This window comes from Paramisgurnus dabryanus, chromosome 20 (assembly GCF_030506205.2).
Source record: "Paramisgurnus dabryanus chromosome 20, PD_genome_1.1, whole genome shotgun sequence".
Classification (NCBI taxonomy): domain Eukaryota; kingdom Metazoa; phylum Chordata; class Actinopteri; order Cypriniformes; family Cobitidae; genus Paramisgurnus; species Paramisgurnus dabryanus.
In genome coordinates, this window is record NC_133356.1 from 29,946,677 (window position 1) to 29,971,722 (window position 25,046).

The 25,046-nt window shown below is 37.1% G+C and overlaps 1 protein-coding gene across 2 annotated transcripts; it reads left to right on the plus strand.

Annotated features, from left to right (window-relative positions):
- Nucleotides 1–1,099: 1,099 nt before the first annotated feature.
- On the plus strand, nucleotides 1,100–18,504 carry fam120b (family with sequence similarity 120 member B). Of its 2 annotated transcripts, none has more exons than XM_065250862.1 (11): nucleotides 1,100–1,230; nucleotides 1,559–2,610; nucleotides 5,063–5,243; nucleotides 6,086–6,187; nucleotides 6,673–6,845; nucleotides 7,191–7,283; nucleotides 13,274–13,480; nucleotides 14,698–14,806; nucleotides 16,065–16,175; nucleotides 16,309–16,357; nucleotides 18,031–18,504. In XM_065250862.1, exons 2-11 carry the CDS (start codon nucleotides 1,603–1,605, stop codon nucleotides 18,050–18,052), a joined length of 2,055 nt encoding a protein of 684 aa, XP_065106934.1. In that variant the 5' UTR covers nucleotides 1,100–1,230; nucleotides 1,559–1,602; the 3' UTR covers nucleotides 18,053–18,504. The 2 variants fall into 2 exon arrangements, with proteins under 2 accessions (XP_065106934.1, XP_065106942.1); XM_065250870.1 differs by having other exon boundaries at nucleotides 6,676–6,845.
- Nucleotides 18,505–25,046: the final 6,542 nt, after the last annotated feature.

Here is a 25,046-nt window from a genome sequence, read left to right on the forward strand (position 1 = left end):
AGAATGCACATTCCGATACAGAACTTAGAACATATTTGCCACTATATTATGCATAGTATTATAATAATTTTATCTATTTATTTATTTTTACTGAGAGGAAGTAGGTCCCTCAACATGACGCAGCAAAGACTTGCACTGATTAAAATAACAAAGAAAGTGTCGCGTGCATGGCTCGGGTAGCGCACTCGTTAAAAAAGCAACAACACACGCAAGAGCAAAAATGAGACGCAACTGCGCATCTAGGAAATGTAGCCTACGTTTTAAAAATGATGCTATACACATACAAACATGCCAATTGTGTATGTGCTGAGTAAAAGTAAAGAAAATTTTATTTTATCAGTGTTTGTATGTGCGCGTGCGTGTGCGCGAGAATGAGAGAGCAGGAGGGGTGAATTCTTCAACAGGCTTGAGGACTGTCGCGTGCCATCGTCCTTTAGGGAACATCTGCCCCTTTCCCTAGGGTGCTTTTGTTTATGTGAGAAACTCTGGTTCAAAGAAGCAGAAAAATCAATAGTTCACCGTAACAGAAAACCCTGCTTTTACACACTAAACTCGGAATTCCTACATCTACCAAATGTGACAACACATCTGTTTAACAAATCTAATTTTTATTAAAAGTAAGGAAAAATATAAAAACACCCATATTAGTTAAACTAACGGAATTATTTGGTTTATTCTACAACTAATGTAAACATGATGCACCACAATGACTTCAATATTATTTTTAGACATTTCTGGAAATTAAAATTAGCTATTTTCCCCTTATTCTTCATTTTGCACATGGTTTATTGGTTTATTAGTCAGTCATTTTTATATTCAAACTAATTTATACGCGTTATTAAAAATGTTTAAATTAATATATTATTTAAAAAATATTTGATTAAAGTATTTCTGCTGTATACGGACTAGATAGGCAACAGTGCAATATAAATGTTTATTTTTCTTTTAAAACAAAGAATTTTGTTACCGATAAGTAATCAATGAATCATAAAACGCACATAAATCGTATAACAGTGCTTAACCTGTGACATTTTGTGTTCAGAACTGTGATTGTAAAGAAGAACGCCGATTGGCTGTTGAGCGTGTCGCTCCCGGAAGCGGAAGTGAAGGAAACAATGTAAACACAAAGCAGCTTCGGCTGCTGTGCTGCAAGTATGTAGCACAAGTCAGTGGTTAACGCTGACTAATTCTAGTATTTATGTTAAATTGTGCATCTCATCCTATCAAATAGTGAGTCGGTTTTCGTTTCCTTGAAAGCATTACGGTTTTTATTTAAGACATTAACAGATACAAATATCTTTCATTCCTTGTCTGTTAGCAATAAATACGCACTAGTGTGACAATTCCCACACACGTGGTCACAATAAATCAAAACATTAATTTATGTCAACTCATTTTCTAATTTTAAGTAAAGTAAACTAAACGATTCTTACGAGTTAGGTGTTAATATAGCATGTGTTCTTCATTATTATAGCTTTAAATGAATACATGATACACTGTTTATTTCCAACCAATTGCCTCTTTGTTTACTAACTATTTATGTATTTATATGTTTCAGCTCGGTGGCATTTATGTAAATGCACACAACCTCTAAACCTGAACATGGGTGTAAAGGGCTTACAGTACTTTATGGAGACATGCTGTCCAGATACTTGTGTGCCAGTAGATCTGAAACAGATGGCACTGGATCACGCCAAAGCCTATCCTGACAGTAATGCTACAGTTGTAGTGGATGGCATGGCCTGTTTAAGATACTGGTATCGCTGTCAAGCTTGGGTCCACGGCGGTCAGTGGCAGGAGTACATGCATATCCTGCAGGAATTTGTCAGTGCATTTACAGCAGCTGGTATACGGTTAGTGTTTTTCTTTGATGGAACGGTCGAGGAACAGAAACGGGCCGAGTGGGTGAAGAGGCGTTTGAGAGTCAACCGAGATATAGCGAAAATATTTCAGCACATTAAGTGTCACAAACAGCAGCCGAACAGCAGAGACCTTTTCTGCCTTCCTTCAGGACTTGCAACCTTCTCTCGATTTGCCCTTAAAACCCTTGGCCAAGAAACGTGGTGCTCAGTCCGTGAAGGAGATTATGAGATTGCTGACTATGCCCTCTCTCATAACTGCATGGGAATCCTTGGTCAAGATACAGATTTTGTTATCTACAACACAGTCCCGTACTTGTCTATCAGTAAACTCAATTTAGGTGATATGACAACAGTGGTGCTCTCCAGAGAGAGGTTATGCCAGATTTTGAAGCTTCATATGACCGACCTTCCACTCGTGGCCTGTATGTTGGGTAATGACATAGTGTCCGAGCAGCACATGCAGCGTCTCCGCAACATCGCTTTAGCATCGTATCGAAAGAAGCACAGGGAAGTTCAGGGAGACAAGATCTATGCTGTTGCGGACTTCATTAATGCTCATCGTCCCAATAGTGAGGGAACGTTTGGTGTTTCCTCTCTGCCATTACATGATGCTGAGGAAGAGACTTTAATAAAAGGAATACACATGTATCTGCTTCCAGGGCAAAAATCCCCTTGGTTAGACTGCAGTCCCCAATCTCCCGAGACAGTGTGCTTGATGGAGAAGTACATACCACTTGATATATTAAAGGTGAGTAGTGATATTGAAGTGCTGTCCATAAATTCAAAGACAAATAATATATATATATATATATATATATATATATATATTCAGGGTTTCCCGCAGAAAATTTGTTAGTTAAGGTGGTAGGGTTGTGCAGGTGGTTGGGCCAGGGGCGTGGCAATCAAAGGGGCGGGGCGTATGATAAAAATATTTTTATTTAAAACAGTCAAAGCTCAATTTTGAAGAAACTATGACAAATGAACACATACTAGATTATTAATTAATTAAATGTTTTATCAACAGGCTAGTTATCCTTCAGACAGTGACGGACCATGTCTTTCTCTCATTTCGGCCATGTGGCGTTTGGTGGAATTATTTTTTTTTGGACGACCTAGTTAAGGTGGTAGGGTATCCCAGCTTAGGTGGGCCACCCGAACTGAAAAGTGCTGCGGGAAACCCTGTATATTATATGAAAATGTAAAATGAATGAATAATAAAGCAAATTTAACTAAGTTTGAGAGAAGCATGGTAATGTAATCCAACCAGTCAAGATGAAGAGCTCTCTCTCTCTCTCTCTCTCTCTCTCTCTCTCTCTCTCTCTCTCTCTCTCTCTCTCTCTCTCTCTCCTCTGTCCCATGACAGTTTTTGCAACATCCCTTTTTCACCCCATCACCTCTTGACTGGTACCTTTCCCAGTTAAGAAACGGGAGATCTCTGGATTTAAGTTTGATCTATGAGCCCATAATAAATATCCTTTATTATTATATATGATTATTAATGCAAACTCGTGAATGAAATTTTCAATAGTTGGTGCTATTTCCAATCAAAAAGTGACCATACTAACTTTTTATTATTAAGTAAGTTTGAGGCAGTCTGATTGTATGTTGTCATTAACAAAAAAGGGACATATTAAAATTAATGCAAAACTTTAAAATTCATGAGGATTTTTTAATTAAACTTTTTAAAATTAAACTTTTTTTCAGTTTTCAATAATCATATTATTTGCATTGAAAATGTATTAAAGGGCACCTATGGTCTGATTCACGGAATTAAAGGTACAAGCCCAAAGTAAACGATGATGTGAGTTATCGTCTCCAGCATTTTTTTCTTGGACTACAACAAAAACCCACTTCTGACTCGCATTGTAAGTTAACTTCTGTTAGCATTACATTGTGACCGAATCTTTCAAACATAGTAAGGAGCGTCACATTTCCGGCTGACGTCAGAGGAATTCAGGCCAATCACAACGTACAGATTACAGTGTTTCCCATATATTCATTTATCTGTGGCGGGCCGCCACAGAATCAACACTGGCCGCCACAAATAGATTTTTCATGATTCCCATTTACATTTTAATTTTACTATTTAAAACGGCTTAATTCATTGCAGCGAGCACTCAGCGCGCCTCCATCCTCCCTCTCTCGTTGTGTGCAGCGCAACAGCGCGCGCCCCCGGCCCCCTCCCCTCTCTTTGCTGAGCCTGCACGCCTCTCTCACATAACAGTGAAAAGTATTTAACTCCGTGTTCCTCCGTGTACTTTCTCTTTTTCGCGTAAACGTCAACAGTCACGGATGTTATTGACAGAGAAGTCGGTGGCTGATTAAGTTCATCATGAGAGTGACTTAACAAAAGGTTAGCATAGTGTTTCCCACATATACCCGTTCTGATGTGAGTCTGTGTCCGAGCTCTCTCCCTACCTATTATGCGGCATGCCCATGCACGTGTTCTTTAGTAACAACAACTGTGTATTCTCTCATATTTCTGAATTTGAAACAAATTGTCTGCGCTATAAAATAAAATACCACTCGTATTTCTAATAAAAAAGAGCTCATAACACAACAACACTGATGAGAAGAGCAATATCAGTACAGCCTCAATGTAAACGTATGATGATTTTTTCAGATAAGGTCGCGTTTTTAGCAGCAGTTTCAGAAAGAGCTGATTGGATTAAACAAAGAGTTACTGAGTCGTGGGTCGTTACTGGGTCCTGTTCAGTCACTATTTTATAGACAACAGAACAGAAACTATGTAAAAATAGCATCTTAGTTGTGTTAAAATGCAATATAATGTGACGGATCAAAGAGTAAAACACGACGCAATGACGTCACATATAATATGCTAATCAGCCTGTGACGTCATCGGCGCCACAGTATCTCAAAATCCTGTGGGAAACACTGGATTAGCTGACCAATCAGGAACACATCTTTTCAGATCGATGAGTTTTGCACACGAAAAAGTGCGTTTCAGGAAAAAAGTGAAATCTGGAGCTACAAAAATGTACTGTATGTGGAAAATAATGTGTTTTTTTAACCATAAACCATGCAAACACAGTGTATTACTAAATATACACAAAATTTTAGCAATGAAATAGGTGCACTTTAATACAAAATAAGGATTTTTTTTAGTGGTCCTATTAAAAAAAACACCAAAACATTATTTGACATTGTTTTAACACTTACTATAGTTTTTCACGTTGTAGGCCGTTAAAGAGAAACATACCCAGGCCGAGTGTTTCATGATTTATAATTTCATATATGATGGGGTTGTGGAGTGCAGCAACACATTGGAAGATGAGGATGAAGCTGGGTTACCACCACAGGCTGTCTTATATCTGCCTGTGCGAGAGCGTATCTATGGCCTGTTTCTGCCGGTGCAGCCAGGTAAACTTTACTTTTAACATTGAAACATTTTTTTGTGTTGCTTGTCTGTTACTGTTAAATTTTTTATGATTTCTAGACCTAAAAAAAGAGAATGAATGCAATCTTTAGAAACTTCTACAGTAACTATAAAAGTTTAAATCTTTTTAATGTACCTGTAAAAACGTTTTGTGATCTCTATGAAAAATATATATATTTTTAACTTCACAAACAAATTCAAAACTGATTATTTGTTAGTAATGGAAACAATATACCTTACAATTAAATTCGTCAGATGCATTGTCCCATTGCTTTTGTTTCAGTTATTGTGGGGTTGAACAATTTCACATTAGTTATTATTTGCACAAAAACATTGAGTTTAGGTCTCGAAATATACATGGGGAAAGTTTTTACCTGAATTTTTAAGTTTACTGTTTTAAATGTTGGCTAGTGAGGAGTTAACTTATAAAACAAGTCGAAATTGCTTAAATTAATTTGATACGATAAAACATGAAAATCTAAAATCTAATATACATTGTAGGTTGTCCTTTGAGTGTCTTGTTTACAGAAAATAACTCTTCATTGCCTTTTAGTATTCTGAGAATTGCCCCACTTCTGTCCAGTATTTGCGGTGTGGGCAAATATGTGCTGAACATGCCACTGAAAAGTAGGGGCAGACAAACATATCAGATTTCAAACAGTGGGTAGTGTAATTTTGGAAAGACTTACATCTGTCAATCATTATTATAATTATTATTGCATAACATTTAAGTTCATTGCACATTTCTTTTTCGGTTGCTCTATTTTTTGTTTGTTTATCTGTTTATATTTCTTTTTCTACTGCTTGTTTCCTATCTCTGTTATAGATTGTTTCAGTAGCACAGTATCAGTCAATGAATGGTTTGTCTTTCCTGGGAATCCACTTAAGGAGGCAATTAAAGTCAGTCCAAAACCCCTCAACTATAAAGGTACAGAATTAAGTTCAAGGACATTTCAGGTGCTGCTAAGCATTTTTTTTTTTTTTACCTAATTCTGTTCTGTTAATCCTACTATAATCTTAAAAGATCTTTGCTTTGTTAGTAGTGTAAATAATCTCTTTGTTTGCCCTTTTTTATTTCCTTGTACCAGGAAAAGCTTTTTTGTTAAAGTCCACTTGGTTTGATCAGTCCTTTTACTAAACACCCTCTCATTGTATTACTATAAATTGGTAATATTGGTATTTAAAAAAACTCTTGTATTATTATTATTTTTTAATTTAGTACAATGAACTTGCTCAAAATCTAAAAATAATAGTTTACTATATAATTGGTTGTTTGTGAGAAATTTTATTAAACGATTTTTAAGAATCACACATTTATTGGTGACTAGTTGTAGTAACTACGATATTTCAAGCAAGATTTAGTTTTGCATCTTTATTTACCCCCCTTATAAAATGTGTGGTATCCATCAACAGAAGATCCCCCCGATCTAATGGCTCTGTGGTTCAGGACAGACCCAGAGGTTAAAGAAGTCCGAATATCAACACTGTTTGGTGTCTTTGACCTGCACGACTTCACCGAAGAGCTTCACCAGTTTGACAGTCCATTGCTTGCTGTGATTTGTCTTGTAACCTACATCACCATTCAGGTGTGTTTAGCATTTCATCACTAATGGCACAGCAGTCTGAGGTTTTCACTTAAATGTAAACAAATGCTTTATAGCCACCACATATGTTCTGTTAACCTTTATTTATTAATGATGTTGACTCATTGCATGTCAAAAGAGTTCACCTGTGTCTCTTAAACACTGTTTATTGTGTGTAGTCCTTATCAGACAGTTGGTGCGTCTCCAACCACAACTCAGCTATACCATTGCATTGTGCATGAGCGTGTGTTGATGTCTTTGTAAAGGATTGATGCTTGTTTTGTATACTCAAGTGTGATTTTCACGCTGTGCTTTTAAAATAAAAACACTGTTTGCTCTTGGATCCAGGCGAGACACCTTTCTCTGGAAGACATAGATGCTTATCTGAGCCAAGCTGTTTGTGTCAGATACAAATCCTTCACAGAAATGCAACAGATCAGGGTGAGTCATAACACTTTCTCTGTCTTTTCAAATGCATGCGTTTACCCTTTCACCCATTTTTAAGTACAAATTAGAAACAGCAGTGCTCATGAATGTTTGTAACGTAATAAAAAATAAGTAATAACCAAGTTTAATTATTTAATCCAAATTGGATTTGTGACATCAGCGATGTTTTATTTACACATTTTTGAAGATGCAACAAATCGAGGCCTTTTTTCATTTGAGAAATGCATCGGATTCTTTCTGTATTCAAAATAAGAGAGAAAACAGGGAAAGAGACTGAAGGGATATTTTTTGGTTGCTTTGCGACATTCCTCCCAAAAACTACTCTAATTGTGGTCTGAACCTGAGAGCGATGCTCTGGTGACGGGCTCCGCGTCGTCCCCGCCGACGACCACAGGGCTATTTCAGCTCCCACCCTAATTTAAGCCTCCCATGTGTGCTATTTCAGACATGGCCGCCAAGGGCGGTCTGTGGTTACGCAGTCCTCGGATTGAGAGCCCTCCCCGCGACACAGATAATGGATGATAGAGGGACAAATTAGAGCCTCATGGGAGATATCAAGCAAGCCACCTCCTAATTTACGGGTCCTCGTGCGTCCACAACTGGTGTGAATTCCTCTCGTCTGTTCGGGCTCTGAGTTTGTTGTATTTCAATACAGATGCTTATCTGCACCCTGTTGTCAAGCTGTTGACAATACAAATGAACTATTAAGTTGTATTTGTATCTGTTCAGATTGTATGTTTATTTACATTCATTAAAAAGGTTCACAGGGAAAGATTTATCATCACCTGTCACTCCGTACCTAAACTTTGTAAGCTTTTCACAAAATATGTCAGAGATGCCTGCTCTGTCCAAGTCGACAAGTGAAAAACTTCAAACTAACAGCGTGGAACTATACTAAGCATAAAAAAAACCATTTACAACCAAAAAATTACATTTAAGAAAAGAGCTGTATGTGGCAAATTCAAATAACATTTATACCCTGCAATGGCTGTTTATTATGATCTTGTCTGCAGTCTTTATTACATACGTCCCAGTTTGTTTACATTTTGGCTCCGTGAGGTGATACCGCTCAGTTTATGCTGCCCACAGTATGCGGGGCGTTGAATGAGAGCGTGGAGGGATTGTGTGTTTAGAGGGAGCGCGCGCAGCAACAGGTGTCGGATTGCTGGCTGATCCGGAGACGTGTGTGTGCTCAGGGCGCGGCGGCGACAGCCTGCCGCTGGCCAGATGAAAGTGTGTAAAGCTCTCCTGCCTCCCATGTGCCACAGGGTGGCAGGAGCACCTGTTACACGTGCCATTGTTGCCTCCCATCGGGAGTTACACTGTCACATCTGCCTGAAATGTGAAAAGGGCTGGGGGGAAGTGTATTAGAGCCAGACAGATGGCAGAAGAGTCTCCAGGGGCTGCCTGATACCCCCCTCTAATCTCTTTCCCCCTGTGCTGCTTTGTCATAGTAAGGGAATGTAAATGCTAGCTGAGGATGCCACAACACAGCATCTGTAACCGCTAAGGATGAGAATATGTTATTTAATAGTCATTTTAGAAACATCATCATTTTGCCATTCTGGATCTGATTTCATTTTGGAATTGGAATGTCGTTCACCTACACTTCTCTCACCCCTAGCGAGTTTTTTTTTTTTGATGAAATACTTGACTGATTTGATAATTATTAGTCACACTTTTAAAAAGAAAGGTGCTTGAAGAATTTTGGCTAAATGGTTTCATAAATAACATTTAGTTTGCACAAAAGGTTTTTGTAATGAAAAGGTTGTTTAGATTATAAACTTAGTGCTGGGAAAAGATTAATCACGATTAATCACATTCAAAATAAAAGTGATTTTTTTGCATAATATATGTGTGTGTACTGAGTGTAATTATTATGTATATTCAACCACACACACATACATGCATATTCAGATTTTTTTATATATTTCAGATTTTTTAATTTATATATATTTTTTAATTTATAGAATATATAAAAATATACATAAATATATATATATACACATGTAAATGTTTCTTAAATACATATATGAATGTATGTGTATTTATATATACATAATAATTACACACAGCACGCACTTATATATTATGCAAAAAATCACTTTTATTATGAATGCGATTAATCGCGATTAATCTTTTCCTAGCACTAAAAATATTTCAAATAAAAAAATAAATTATTCTTTCAAGGACATTTGACTGAATGGCAATGGTTTGCAATAACTGAAAGATTTTAATACTTCAAAAAGTTAAGTATAGTCAAAGTTTTAGGTCGATGTTGATCGCAGACAGACTTGCGTTACAAACAAAGTTATGATTTCTTTCCCATTTTTTTCTTGTTTTTTATTATATTTCATTAGAATTAGAATTTAAATGGATTTTACAAACTTAAAACATTACTGCATTGCGTACCGTATATCGCAAGTTATCGCACGTTTGTGTTTTCCTTTTATATTGTTCAGCTATACATTCAACAATTTTTTTTTCAATCAGCACAAAATTGAGAAAAGTCTTAAAGATTCTGACTGGACTTGTTTATGAGATTGAGATTGATTTGTGTGGCTTACTGGCATTGACGATAGTGTGATTCTCACAAAATCCGGTGTCCATTCTCACGAAATCCATGTCCAGCATCAGAATAAAATTTTTTTAAAGACAATTTTTTTTGGACATATAAGATTAAGGTCTGAACTTACTATAACCATTATTTTTAGAGGATTTAAAACATATTGCCTATAAAATTACATAAATTGTTTAGATTGCCATTAAAAAACAGATCATAACATGATATTACATTAAATATTAAACTATTTTTTTTTATGTTAGTTCCTGGAGGGCTTAAACAATGATTGAAAATTGTTGCAGAGGATGAGAAAATTTTTCTTGGACACATTTATATTCCTTATTATTGTCTTTACGTTTACCAATGATCACCAAATACCACATGTTTCTTTACAGTAAATGTTTATAGTATAACATGCACTGAAGCTTTTTATTTTTTAGATTTTTTAATTATAAATATTTCCATGTCAAAGAACCCAAATCCAGTCATGGTTGCGGTAATACAATTTTTCCCCTTAAATGTGGAAAAAACAACAAAATTGGTTTGTATGATGTCATTTGAAATTATGTGCAAAATAGTACATGAAGAGATGTTTGTAACTGTATGCTTCTTATTTTAATACTCTTACTTTGCATTTACTTTTTTTATCAAAATGTTTTATGACACCACATAAGTCTAATTTCGCGAGAATCACCCGATAGGGTTAGTGTGCACTCTGCGAGGATTACAACAAATAAAGACAGGTTGTGCTTTCTTTCTCTACATAAGTTAGTCTAAAAATTATTTAGTTCCTAAATTAAACAAAATTGTTATAAAAACGAACCTGTTCTTTTTTCCCAACCATGATAAAACTAAGGGTTCACATACAGCCCCCCATGTTTATTTGGAAAATCTAAAAATGAAAGTTCATCCAAACTTTAAGCACCACACAATATTCGGACAAGTCCTATCATGTCATGAATGAATGTTTACAGTAGTAACATTCAGCAGATGTGTATTAAGGTACGGCACAGGTGCAGAAGCCGATCGCAAGGCCATGGATTGCCATTAGCATTGAGCTGCGTGTCCTCAGGGGTCCAGGAGTCCTTCTGGCATCTGGCAGGAGCAGCTTTCATTGTTCACTGTTGAAATGCTTCAGAGCAGCTGCTGTTCTGGTTTGTTGTCCCGCTCTATACCTTTACAGCAGCAGGGTGGCATCAGCATTGTCCTGAGCTCTATTGACTTCAACGCCGAGCAATTAGCGGCTTTAAAGGTGCTTAGCATTTTACGTGTCGTCTTAACCGTTATATCAAAGCCAACACTCGTTTCAAAACCTAATGCGTGAAAGTGAAATGAAAAATTTCAATGAGGAAGTCGTCTGCGCAAACAGCGCAATATTTCAAACGGCGGCCCAGGTTTCAATCTGGCGCGGTCAGCGGGCTGCTGCTGTCACCTCGGCTTTATCTCCAGCCTCCCTTTTGTTTGCTTTAGTCTAAGCTGTGTTTGAGAGCAGAGCAGGTGGCAGGCCAATTTTACGTTTTGATGTCACAGAAGCTAATCAGTCCCTCTCTTATCTCATGTGGGTGGGGGTGGGGGACCAGGTGACCAGCGGACAGTTAGGTGGGGGCGTGGGGGGATAAACATCCCATTATCCGAACCGCCACTTCAGGTGAGCTCTACAGGGTCACACCCGGCCTCCCACCCAACCTGGGTGAAAACACAATGGGTATTAAAAGCGTTATGACTTTGAAACAAGTTGACAGTAAAATTATAGTGATTTAAAGATAAATAAAAAAACTTGAATTTTTTTAAACTTGAAAAACAGAATTGCCATGATTTGGAGAAGACACAGATGGAAACTACTCACCTTTTTAGATAGATTTATTTGTACTGAAGCTAATTTGCTTATTTAATTATTCTTTTCAATTAAATTGGAAACTTTTAAAGTTTTCAGAAGTGTTCATCTCTGAAAAATTATCAATTTAAAAAACTTTTGAAAGAAATGGTCAAAAAAAGTATCCTAGCTTACACTGCTTCAACTTAAGCTACATTTAAACAAAAAAGATTAGTAAAGTAAAATAAAATAAAAAACTTTTGTTTAAATATAGCTTAAATACATTTATTGCAACCACTTACCTTAAAAAAAATTGTAAATTGAATGAATATTTTTTTTCAGTGCAAATACATATCTGTAGCTAATGGTACATATTATCACCATTTTAAGCGTGATGGATTGAAGTTTTGTTTAATACGTAGGTGCTAAACCGTCTGTCTATACTATCAAACTGTCTTTACAATTTAGTATTAGTGCGTGCCATCATTTATGTCAATAAAATGCGTCTTTATGTGCTGTATTTTAAAGGGTTAGATTACCCCAAAATTACAAATTTTTCATAAATCACTTACCGCTGGGTCATTTGATTTGTCTTCAGAATACATTTTAAGATATTTTGATGAAAACCAGGAGGCTTGTGACTGTCCCATAGACTGCAATTTAATTTTCCCAGAAAAGAATGAAAGACAAGACCAAAAAGTAGTTGCAAGTATTGCGCTGGCAAATTAATTTGTGAATTTATATGGACTGTTTTAAGTAGTGTTTACAATGTTTGCATAATGGCTTGAATAAAAAGAATAAAAAAACGTTGTCAACTGCGTCAACAGGTGACATCAGTAGCATGCGCCGTAGTCTGCTCATGAACGTGCACTGAAAGACCTAGAAGGAGAACAAATTCTTGTTGAATAAAATCGTTAGTTTGGTGTTCTCGTCGCTTCATAATATTATTATTGAACTACTGATGAAACATGGACCTTTTTGGTGATGTCTTTCATTCTTTTCTGGGCTTGATTGAAAAAAAAAAATGAAACTGCAGGACAGTCACAAGCCTCCCGGTTTTCATAAAAAAAAAACTAAAAATGTGTTCTGACGACAATTGAAGGGGCTAAGTGATTTATGATAAAATTATAACTTTTGGTGAACTAACCCTTTAATATACATATTATAAATAGAAAATAGTTTAATGTGAATAATGGCATTTAATTTGGCTATTTAAGACCTTAAGTATAGCACGTCATACAGTATGAGCTACTTTTATATGGCTCTATTTCATTGGGAAGCTTGGTGGCATCCATAGTTTTTTACAGAGCACCCAGGACTTTCTGATGAAGTGAAAGAAAGTTTTTTATGGTTTTAAAATGAAGTGAGTGTTATAATATAAACCCTTCACATGCTCAGTCTATCTGTTATCAATGTTTTTTTTGTTGTTCTTTCCTACATTGTCATGCCCAAGTTTTTAGTTTTTTTTTATATGAGTTTGAGCTGTTACTTGAATTTTGGGAATATCATGACCTGGTAATGTATGATGGTTATCTTGAAAGGTGTCATAAATTGTTATGCTTTCTTCTTTATTTCTTAAATCATGCTGTATTGTATCTCCCAATGCAGATTCCTGTTGTGGACCCCAGAGCGGTCCAGCTGGGTTCTCTCTTTGTGCGTGGTCTGACCTACCTCATCGCAGCAAACAGCGCTTGCGGTTTCCCTTTTCCAATGGCCGAGCTCATGCCATGGAGAACCTTTGATGGCTTGCTCTTCCATTCTAAATATCTGCAGGCTCACTCCGGCTGTCCAAATGAGAAACTTCTAGAAGACCAAGTAAGGAAAGACGAATGTTTCAGGTTTTGTTACGATGTAGATGATCCAAACACGATGGTCAAATGTGATTTCAGTACTTCTGTTTTAACTGAACTTTATATAAACATGCTTCACGTTATCTGTGTTAATGAAGCCACATGTAGTTTACAATCCCTGTTTTACAACCTTAACCCCCTCCACTAATATGGTGGTTACATCCGTCTTTAAATGTCAGGACCAGAAAACGTTATGCGCCCTGAATTTGAAGCTTTTAAAAGAAAAGAGTATTAACACGCTAAATTAAAATCAGGTCATTGTTCGGCCCACACATATTTTGTTTACTAGATTTCGTTTTACTTTTGTTTACTAGCCCTTCGATTACTGGAAAACGTTTACAGAATCTCTTTGGTTTTTGTTTGCTGTGATGTTTTGGCAGATTTCAAGGACCACAACGTCTAAATACATTTTCTTTTAATCCATGCATATAAACATGGATTCGCTATAATAAATGCGCAAACAGGAACTAGTTCTCAAGGTCTCTGTTCAGACAGTGTAAATAAGCCTTGATTTTTTATTTATACCAGAAAGTATTAAAACACTATAAACTAGCCACACTAAAAAATGTATATGTCATTGTATTAGATAAAACTAATTCTGCTAGAGCTTTTCTCAGAACTTTTTTTTTGTGATTTACTGTTTGCTACATCAGTAGTTCTCAAACTGGCGGCTCTGAGATGGTGCCAGGGGGGCCACAGTTTAATGACATTTTATAAAATACATTAAATTCTATGTTATTAAACCATAGAAAACAAGGCTACTAACCAACAGCACTACATTGTATAATTTAATATGTTTGGTTTATTTATGTTTTATGTCATAATTTTTTGGGGGTGGGCTATGAAGGGATGCAGCATACACAAGGGGGGCAGCATGCCGAAAAAGTTTGAGAACCACTGTGCTACATAAAATCCTCCTACATAATGTAAAGAATATTGTGTGAAATTATAATTAATCTATATCTTTAATACTGAGTAAGATCTCCTAATCTTAAAATAAGATGAAGCCAACATGTTGTACTTGAAAGTGTATAAATAGCTTTACATCTTGAGATTTATGTTATAATCTTTTGTCATGTTTATGAATTATATGTACACAGTGCACAATACAAACTGCTGCATGTCGAATTGACACTATATGAATCGTCTACTTATTTTCTTTGTGTTTTTTGTCTTTTTCAGCCCACCTGGATGTCTTTGTTTGTGTCCATTAGAGCTGTGGTGTTGGAAGCTTGTAGGAGGCGCGGCACATCCGTCCACAGCCGACCGCGCAGACTTCACTACGGCGAGGGTGCGGTCACAATAAATCACACAAAGCCTTCTTTACTCTCACTTCATTGTAATGAATTCTTATTGTCAATCACAAACCGTGAAATCTATATTTTTTGCGCCACTATAGCGTTATCAAATGGAAACTTTAAATTGCTGTTATCAAACAAGTTTCGTAAATATTTTCTGCCATAATAAATAGTATATTTTGCACATCTGTGGTGATTGAACAGGTGAGGATATGTGACTTAAACTGTATAGTTAATAAACAAACACAAGCCGCGGGTAAAAAAGTGTGTTAAACTCGCATTCGAATTCTGTGTAAATCTGCTGAGTCTTTTGTGGGCACAGTTTCTGTGTGGCCCCCGCTTATGACTCAAACAAATGGATTACGTGCCGAGACGTCTAGGTTACTTGCGCATAAACCAAATACCCAGCAGTCTTCATCTGCTCTGTACCAGTGCAAACAGTCTGTCTAGCACACTACTATAGATAGATGGGATGTGCTTTGTTATAACAAGAATAATTCTGGGTTGCTTTTTATAGGATGTGATCTATATTAAGTAACATAACAAGACAACACAATTATAACGTGGTGGCTGGTACAAACTTTTGAGCCCCTTTTGCTTTTTACTACCATCCAGAGTTTTGTGGTTCTGTTCTAAGATGAAAAGAGACCTTATGGTGAAATTGTCTCCATCTGGTTTCCCCCCCTTGATGTTGAACAGCTTATGAACTGCTTATGTTGTGTCTTGGAGGCAAATGGAGTGTTCAGATTATGGGCCACTGCTTATGTTTTGAATCTCAATGTATTCACAGAAAAATACATTTTCTTTGTCATATGCTGTCAAAGTATTTAACTTCAAAAAGATCTGAAGAATTTGGTATGAACTGCTTGTGCTTTTCAAGACCGCGTCTCCCTTGAAAAGGGAGTGTTAAATCTGTTATTCTCTTCACATATCTTTTCTACTTACTAATCTTACTCCTTTTAATTGGTCCTGTTATTCCTCTAAGAGGACTGTTTTGAATCTGGAATAATCCAAAGTGTCAACTGCACGATCCTGTCGGGGTGGACGGCACATAAAAAGGTCTGGTTTTAATTTATGTCTGCATACGAGGCAGTAATCATTGCCTCAGTATTCTGGGGACGCGGCGGTGACGCTCCGGCTTCAGAGAATTGCACGTTTTGTGTTTCCAGTGATGCTCCGCTGCAAATACTAATTCTGAGAGAGTCGAACCCTCAATTAAAACCGCTTTAAACATTTCTTCTGTTCCCACAGTGAGGCCCGTCGATGTTGATGATCTGCATGGAGAAAGACGACCCCAACCTCACCATACCGCACGTCTGGAGTTCAGCCAACAGCCCAGAGATCCCACACGCTACCAGCAAGGTACATCACATTGCACAGGACAAACATCACATAATAAAGATTATAAGGGACGAACAGTGAGAATCATATGAAAACAAACATTTGTTATAAATTTAAATGCAATTGTTAATGGGATATTTACTTTTAACCATAGGTTATAGGCCAAGACATTCAAATAGAGGAAGGTATCAGCTTGCACCAAGGTGAGTCTAAATAAACTTCATATTTATTTAATCCTTTTTTTAAAGGAATAGTTCTTCCAAAAATGTGACCATGCCATGACTTTTAAACCAAAAGGATTATCTTCACAATAAACTTGTCCATACATTGACAGTAATGAGCTGTATTGGGAGGCATGAAAAATCCATGTATCTCATGCTCTAAATCTCCTGAAGTCGTATGACAACTTCAAGGAAAATATAGAAATTTATTAATTGTTCATCCAGTTACAGATGAAGAGCTTGGATGCAAAAACCGCTGAATGCCACCTCAGTCAAAAATGAGAATGATGATTCAAATCCACTTAATCCTGGCCCCAGGTCATTCAGAAATAACACTTTGTTGGCAGAATCAATTAAGAGTCTGAAAAAAATGCTAATTTACCAGAAGATATGCCACACACTTAAAGGGTTGTGCATCTTGAACTATTCATATATATTAAAGCTTGGCACACCATGGTTGGTCATGTGACATGTAAGAATCAATCCTCTTTGGCATTTGTGAGTGACACCAAACCTTAAAGGATTACTCCACTTTCATAAAAAAGAATTCTGATAATTTACTCACCCCTGTGTCATCCAAGATGTTGATGTTTTTCTTTGTTCATTCGAGAAGAAATTACGTTTTTTGAGGAACACATTCCAGGAATTTTTCTCCATTTATGATGCTTTTCCATTGCGTAGTACCCCACAGTTTGGTTTGGTTTGGGTCGGGGTCAGCTTACTTTTGAGGGCTTTTCCACTGGGTGCAGTATGTAGTATCCAATTCTTTTTTTGGGGTTCCAAGCGACCCGAGTTGATACCAAAACATGAGGTGAAAACACAGTAGATCACTGATTGGTCTGAGAGAATCGTCACTACCAGCATCATCACTATAATGTAAAAGATTAGCTTTACCTTCATGCTAGCTTGCGCTGTCTCGTGTAAACCTGTTGTCATCTGTGCTCTTCTATAAGTTTCCAAACACCCTTTTAGCGATGAAAAACATCCATAGGTTGAGAATCAGGAACATCATAACACTGTAACACCTAATTTCCCCAATGGGGATTAATAAAGTTATCATCATAACCAGTTTCCAGATTACATTTCCAGACTTGCAGTTGTGGCGGCACATTCACGATGCACACGTCCACATATATGCTTAAATGCAACTTAAATGAGACGCAGCGGAGCACGCCAACCAACACCAGGGGTGTTTGTACAGAAACTGTCATGTGACACAGAGGTAGTGAGAAACGTTATGTGCAAACATCTATGTGTGGTGGTCAATTTAAATTTTGTGGCAATTTGAGAAATAAATAAATGTATGGGAATGTACAACGACGCTCTCACTTGTATGATGTCACAGCAGTAGACAGCGCAAATATCATTTCTATTATTCCTCAAAATACTTAAATTCTTTTCGACTGAACAAATACAGACAACCATCTTGGATGACATGGGGGTGACTAAATGATCAGGATTTTATTTTTATGAAAGCGGAATAATCCTTTAAATATAATAGCATTATTATAGCATACAATATATTTATATATTGACCAACCAGGACCTGGATCATGTTTTAAAAATGTCATTATAAATGATCAACATTTTGCTTATAATCCGTGAAATTATTTGACATTTGTTGACGGCTTTAACTTTGCTTTATTTTGCTATAGATGGCCTCAGTCTCAAAACTAACTGATTTCCACTGACTGATGAAAATGAATTTCACGTGAAGACAGCTGTCATCTGTGGCTTAAATAAAACCATGCAGCACTTGTTGTTCAAGTTACAGCATTCACTATTATTTAGATATCTCCACTATTTCACTGACAGTTCACACCTAAACACTGCTTATGTAAAAACATATTTAGTTAAGAAAGCAGATCTCATTTTGTTTCCTGTTTCAGTGCCGTCCCATTTTAGTCCCTGAATTATATTCTACAGTCTTTTTTCCTCTATGTGGATGATATGAATCAGTGACCAAAATGGAAGCTTCCTAAAATTGTGTGCCAAACCCATTCATGATGAATTTTCAGCTCAGACCCTGATTGGTCTCAGATGATCTCCAACCTTTTAGCTGCTGGTTTGGCAAAGATTGTTTGTCCAACTCGACACATAATGGGATAGTGAATAAAGCATGTTGATAATGAATATGTGTTATAGCATCAGAACTGTTGAGATCCAGTGAACCCTGGCAATGAGGGATGATTGGATAGTATTGTAGTTTTGGCTTCTTGGGATGAAAATGTTCCCACTTAGTAATCCACATTGTTGTATTGATGCTCAGTTTGATGTCTGTCTTCCATACAAACGTTACATAAACAACTTCATGCTTAATCTTGTATGTAATGTCATATAACATAAGGCACCTTGATCTGCTAAGATCTCTTATCATTGTAAGGTCACATTTTCCTGAACTGAAAACATTTTTGTGATGTTTGTAATTTATGCATCTGATTACAAAGGCACAAAAAATCCTGACTTATTCCTAACACATTTACACCTGGTATTAAGATGCATTTTGGTCGATCGTATCACAAGTGGACGAGAGAGGGCATTTCCGTTCCACCTGGTGTTTTAATACCTCTCTTTTGTCCACTTTCGATCCACTTTCGCTTTTGTCCAGATTACTTTGAGAGGATGGTCTTAAAGTTAGAGAAATTCATAAAATAAGCTCATCCAACTTTCAAATGCTTGCAAAATACAATCCAAATAAGAGGCGAAGAGCAATCGCTTCAGTTTAATCAGGGAAAGCCTAAAGAGCTTAGAACATTAGCGTCTACACCCCATAAGCAATCTGGTTGAATGTGTTTTTGACTAACTTTTAATGTGGTCAGAAGTGGACATGCTTAAAACATTTACCCCCCTGTTTATGCCTGTATTTAGCTTCGTCCACTTGTGATCCGAGCGATCAAAACACAAACTAATACCAGGTGTAAACAGGGCCTTTATCAATAAGGCCATAAGTTCTCCTGCTAGGTATTGTTAAACAGGGGATGCAGGATATGGAGAGAGGTCCTCAGCTTAAGTGGTCAAAGCACAGCTCTTCCCTTTATCTAAAGAGAACGAAACCCACAGGAATGAAAAACACTGCTAGATAAACACATGATTTGGCTTGGCATGCCTACAGCGTATAAGCATGGCAGAAAATAAAGCCAAAAGCAAAAAAGGGTGAAACCTGTAGGAATCAGATTAACAAGACTTTCAACACACTTACTTAAATGGTACACATTTTCAAACTTTTTAAAATATAAAGCATGTTATATAAAAAATCTAAACGGCGTGTAATTCAAATCAGCTTGTGTACGTTATGACTGGCTATTTTATGTTTAATTAAAATAAAAATATTATTAAAGAATATTCTAACAATAAAATAAATAATACTCGTTTTATAATTGTTTAAAGAACTCTAGCAGAACGATTGCATATACCTAAAACAAAACAAAACACATGTGCCTTAATAGATGACAGAAAATGTTTACTGTGCTTACAATTTAACAAGCTGTGAAATGATCAAAGCATAAAAACATATCTCTGAATAGTCTTCAATTTTATCACATTTATAAAAGACAGTTCAGCTCTACTACGTTTCCAGACAAACCTGAGCTCTTTAAAGGCGTTCAGTGGGAGGAGCGAGTCACAAGCAAGCAACCAGTGATGTGCGGGTCAATATATAAACAACCCGCACCCGACCAACGTTTTCAAATAACCCGACCTGCATCCTCGCTTGCATTTTTTAAAAGTAGTAATTGTTTAAATAGTTAATAGGGATGGGACGATAACCGGTTTCACGATTAACCGCGATAAAATGTCCTGACGGTTAGTTTTATCGTTTAAAATTTAATTATCATTACAACCGTGTTTGATTACCGTGATTTTGAAAACTCTCTGTATATCCTGTCCAGCCAGAATCTGCACATGCAACATAGTTTTTTGCACAAGAAGGCATTTAAGGGATAATGTATTTGTATTAATTCACTATAAACTTATTAGACAGATTTATTTATTTTTTTTACCACAGAAATAATTTCAGGGACATGAAATATTAAATTGTGATTTTCAAAAATAAAACTTGTTCAAATGTTTTCAGTGTGTGTATCAGTTCTTTTTGAACATTTCCCTTCTCATTTTAACAAAACCATGATAATATTGATAACCGTGATAACTTTTGTCACTATAATCATGATATGAAATTTTCATACCGTCCCATCCCTAATAGTTAATTGGCATCTTTATTTCAAACGACCCGACCAACCGCGACCCTAATATCATAAACAATATTTTTGGATGAGTCGTAACTGCGGGTGACCATAGGCACCCACTTATTTTGGATCAACCTGTGCATCACTGCAAACAACACACACAAAACATTATCCCACTATTTATATATGCGATGATAAATGCCGATATACACTAATAATTCCTTGCTGATAACGACTCTGAATCGCACAGGCGATGTTATTCACAGCTATGTACTACGACATTTGATCAGTAAGTCCTTATCAATCTGAAATCACTGTTAGTTTGAATCGTTTATAACATGCATTTGAAAAAACAACACTTGTCAAACATAAATATTATACACTTATTCTTTATTACCTGAAAAGGTTTGAAGAACAGCAATATAAATATATCCTTAAGCCATTTCCTGCAGCTATTGTTTTTTTCTGCGGCCCATATAGAGTTTCTGCATCAGTGCACCCCTACTATTTCTGGATAGCGTATGATTAGCATATTTGCGTTGTTTACATTATATGCACATAATGTTATTTTACTTAGTGACTGCGACTCATGACCCGGTTGGGACCGCCCCATTTCAACAAAATCCAATGTTAAACGAACACACACAACTCCGCTGCTAGCCCGGATAAACAAACTATATCTATTGTTTCCATAATGCTGGGTTTATTGGGAAGCTGAACAGGCTTCAATGTCTCTCACAAACAAAAACACTTTGATTTCGTGTCAGCTCTTGGTTGGTTTGTGCATGCTCTATTTCAGTTAAAGTGCCCATATACTTCCTGCACTGAAATTGCCCATAAAAAAAACTTTCCAAAACTCCGTCATACGTCCAACTGCTTTTTTGACACTTTGCCTAACGCCATTCACAGCACTTTGGTCCCAGAACATTTCTGTAAAATTTGCAGAGAGGCTTCTGTAAATGTCCTGTACACATTGTGGGATCAATACCGTGAAGAGGACCCAGTAACATATCCGTAACGTACAAGGAAAACATTCTGTGTGAACAAGACGCAGAAACAATGCCGTAAGGGGCGTGCCTAGTGAAGTGCCGTCATGTCATCAGCACTAGAAGTCAAAGTTCAGCAGGGATCAACATTCACGTCGAGAAATGTCTGCAAACTGGACTGAAGCAGAGATCAGGGAGCCCGTCATTATCATCGCTGAAGCTGAGATCATTCACCAGCATGACAGAACAGCGCATCATTATCATCTTATCTTAAACAAAAATGCATGTGCATGGTTTCACCCAAGAGAAATCACGGATAATTACCAAACTTCAGACGCTGTGGGAAAAATATGCCATGTGTCTTTACATCTTTACTTGCACAGATTCCAGAAATTTATTGGCAGTGTTAGGGCGCACTCACACTATCCAAACCAAACCGCGCTCGGGCGCATTTGACCCCCAAAGCCTGGTTTGTTTGACTAGTGTGATCGCTCTGTTACACGCCTGGGCGCAGATTGGTTAATCGCGCCGCGGCCGGGTTGCAGAGGTCGGCCGGAGCGCGGTTCACTTGGGCTAAGGTGCGGAAGGCTGTGGTGTGAGCGCAATCGCGCCTGAGCGCGATTCAAATGGTGAAGACGTCAGTTGCGCGACCACTCACGTTCATCTGCCTCCGTAAAAACCTTTTGATGCGCGCAGCGGGGTTACGTGAATGTCTGAGCTGCGCACGTGACAGATCAAATAAGCAATATGATGACGTGAGAGGGCTGTCTGTAATCGCGCACCGAACAGACTTATCATTACGGTGGGTTCCAGTGTTAAGAGAGCGCTTTACTTCCTGCTTTTTCAAAACAATCGCATCTTAATGACGAAAGCGCGCCCGGACTCGGATCGATAAAAAGTACAGTGCGAGTGCGTGCACCTGGGGGAGTAGGGAGGGGTGACAATCGCCCTGGGGCATGGTTTGGTTTGGTTTGGATAATGTGAGTGCGCCCTTAATGAACCAAAAATCAAACGGCTGGACAGAATTTGGACTAAAAACTCCTCATCCTAAATCAGTTACACAGAGGTTTCTTATGCAAATGTTAAGTTATTTATAAATGTACAAAAATCATTTCCGCAGCAGTGTTATTCTTCACTTCTAAATCTGTTTGTTCAGAGACAGCTCAGTTTTGGCACAGGCCACATGCTGATTGTGTATCCCGGTCCTTTTTATAACTAAATAAATAAAAGCACCAGATTAGTAACACTTCAACGCATTGTCCTTTTCATCTGTTTAATTATAGCTTATGTTTGAATGTGTGTATGTGAGCGTGCTCTAATGGTAAATATAGACTCTATTCTGATGGCCCCGTGCGGTCACAGCTCGGAGTTTGCGTGCCGGCCCGTAAAGGTTTGGGAGGCGCTCGTCTCTACAGCCTCAGTGGGGAATGCAGCGCTTGTTGCAGCAGGCGCTGTGTGGTGGAGGTTGAGACGCACGCTGCCACAAGAAGCCAGACTTTGGCACCCTGTCATCGCTGTTTCCTTCACAGAGAGCTGAATGGAGAAACAGCAGGCACGACGGAGCCAACGATTATCTGTAACTCTCTCTCACACACACACATATTCATTTTCTCTGCTTTGCTGCTTTGGGTTCGGGGTCTGTTTTGGGGACAGAGGGTCTGGACTGTAATGAAGAATTGAGATTGTGGGTGAGGAGTTTTCTCCCCCATGTGGGTGTGACATACTAGTTTCTGTAAGCTAAAATAGTTTAGGTGTCTTGCTCAGTGTGTTCAGACATGATGTCGTTTGTACCCCAAAACAACAGTACCAAATGTGCCGTCCCACACGCAGAAAGTACTTCGGTAACCTCAGGGCGAACGTGATTTGACTTTGTTGTGTTTCTGATGAATGCTTGGTGCCAGTGATAATCTATGGTTTTGGAAATGTAACTTATAATCTAATCGTTGTGGTTGTTGAAATGTTGTTTGTAATACGTAGAATTAAAACTTTGTAGTGCAAGTACTTCTTTAAGACGCCTCCAGTCTTTTGTTTTGACTTTCTTTGGTGCGCTTGAAACAGTTAATAGGGCTGGCCATAACCCCTCCAGTAATTCACATTCTGGTTTTGCTACTTTTAATCCCAAAACAAACTTGCTGTGTTTTCACGATAATAATAATGTAATCAGACACCACGAGGACATGAAGATATTTGCTTGATAATGATGGTGGTAATGATGATAATTATAGTCTGGATGTATTTTCTGTAATAACCACCCTCCTATGACATGACTACAGTTTCTTGAGTCAAAACAACGTGGTTCTGCAGTTAAAAATTACCCACGGTCACTGTCTCAAAGATATGTAATTGCTTCCTGAGTTAAAAACTAAACAAGCGTCTAATATTACAGTAACATCAGGTATGATTTGCCACTGGGACTTGTCTCTCTTTTGAGACCCCTGCTTTAAATTAGCATGATTCTAAAAATAGTCAAGTTTAATGACTACATATATAGCCACTGATATTCAGGAGCTATGAATAGTGAACGATAAAAGACAGGAACCACCCAGATTTGCTTTTGCCGTAATTGTATATGGACTCGCACAGAGATGCAAACCAACAAAAGAAAAATAAACAACTGCTGGGAGAAAAAAACTGTTGTATAGAGCTGTTGATAGTGAGGAAACTGATTGCATAAAAATGTCTAAAGTAGTGTATTTATTTTTAGTGGACAAAAACTTAACATTTGTAGAGTAAACTTGTTCATTAAGTAAAATTAAAGGAGTAGTTCACCCCCAAATAGAAATCAGCCCATATTTTATGTACCTTTAACCCATCCTAGATGTATATGACGACTTCTTCCAGGCAACCACAGTCAGTTTTCTTAAATAATATCCTGGCTTTTTTCAGCTTAACAATAGAATTGATTAACCTGATTAACCATGAGTTCATTTCCTTTAAGTGGATTAAACATGATAAAATAAAGTTGAATTAACTCAATAATGTGTTCATTTAGAATTACTCAAATTACTCACACTTTTATGTTATTTTAAATCAAAATTTGGTTAAAAAACAAGAATTCAAATTAATTATTAAATTTTATTTCTTAAATCTACTAAGGCACATAATCTTTTTATAGTATAGACCAGGGGTCTCCATCCTTTTTGTGAGCAAGGGCTATCACAATACACTGAAAAAAAATGATTCATTGAATTTAATAAAAAAATTTAAGGTAAGTGGCTGCAATCAATTTATTTAAGCTACATTTAAACAAAAAAGATTAGTAAAGTAAAATAAAATATAAAACTTTTGTTTAAATGTAGCTTAAATAAATTGATTGCAACCACTTACCTTAAATTTTTTTATTAAATTCAATGAATATGTTTTTTCAGTGTAGAAAAAACAAATCTGGTGGCCACTTTTTGATATAGTCTCCTCAAAACATTTTTGTCTTTACTTCTTTTATTTTACTTGTTGATATGTTTTATCATTGTTTAGACATTATTGTTAACATACATAAAAGAA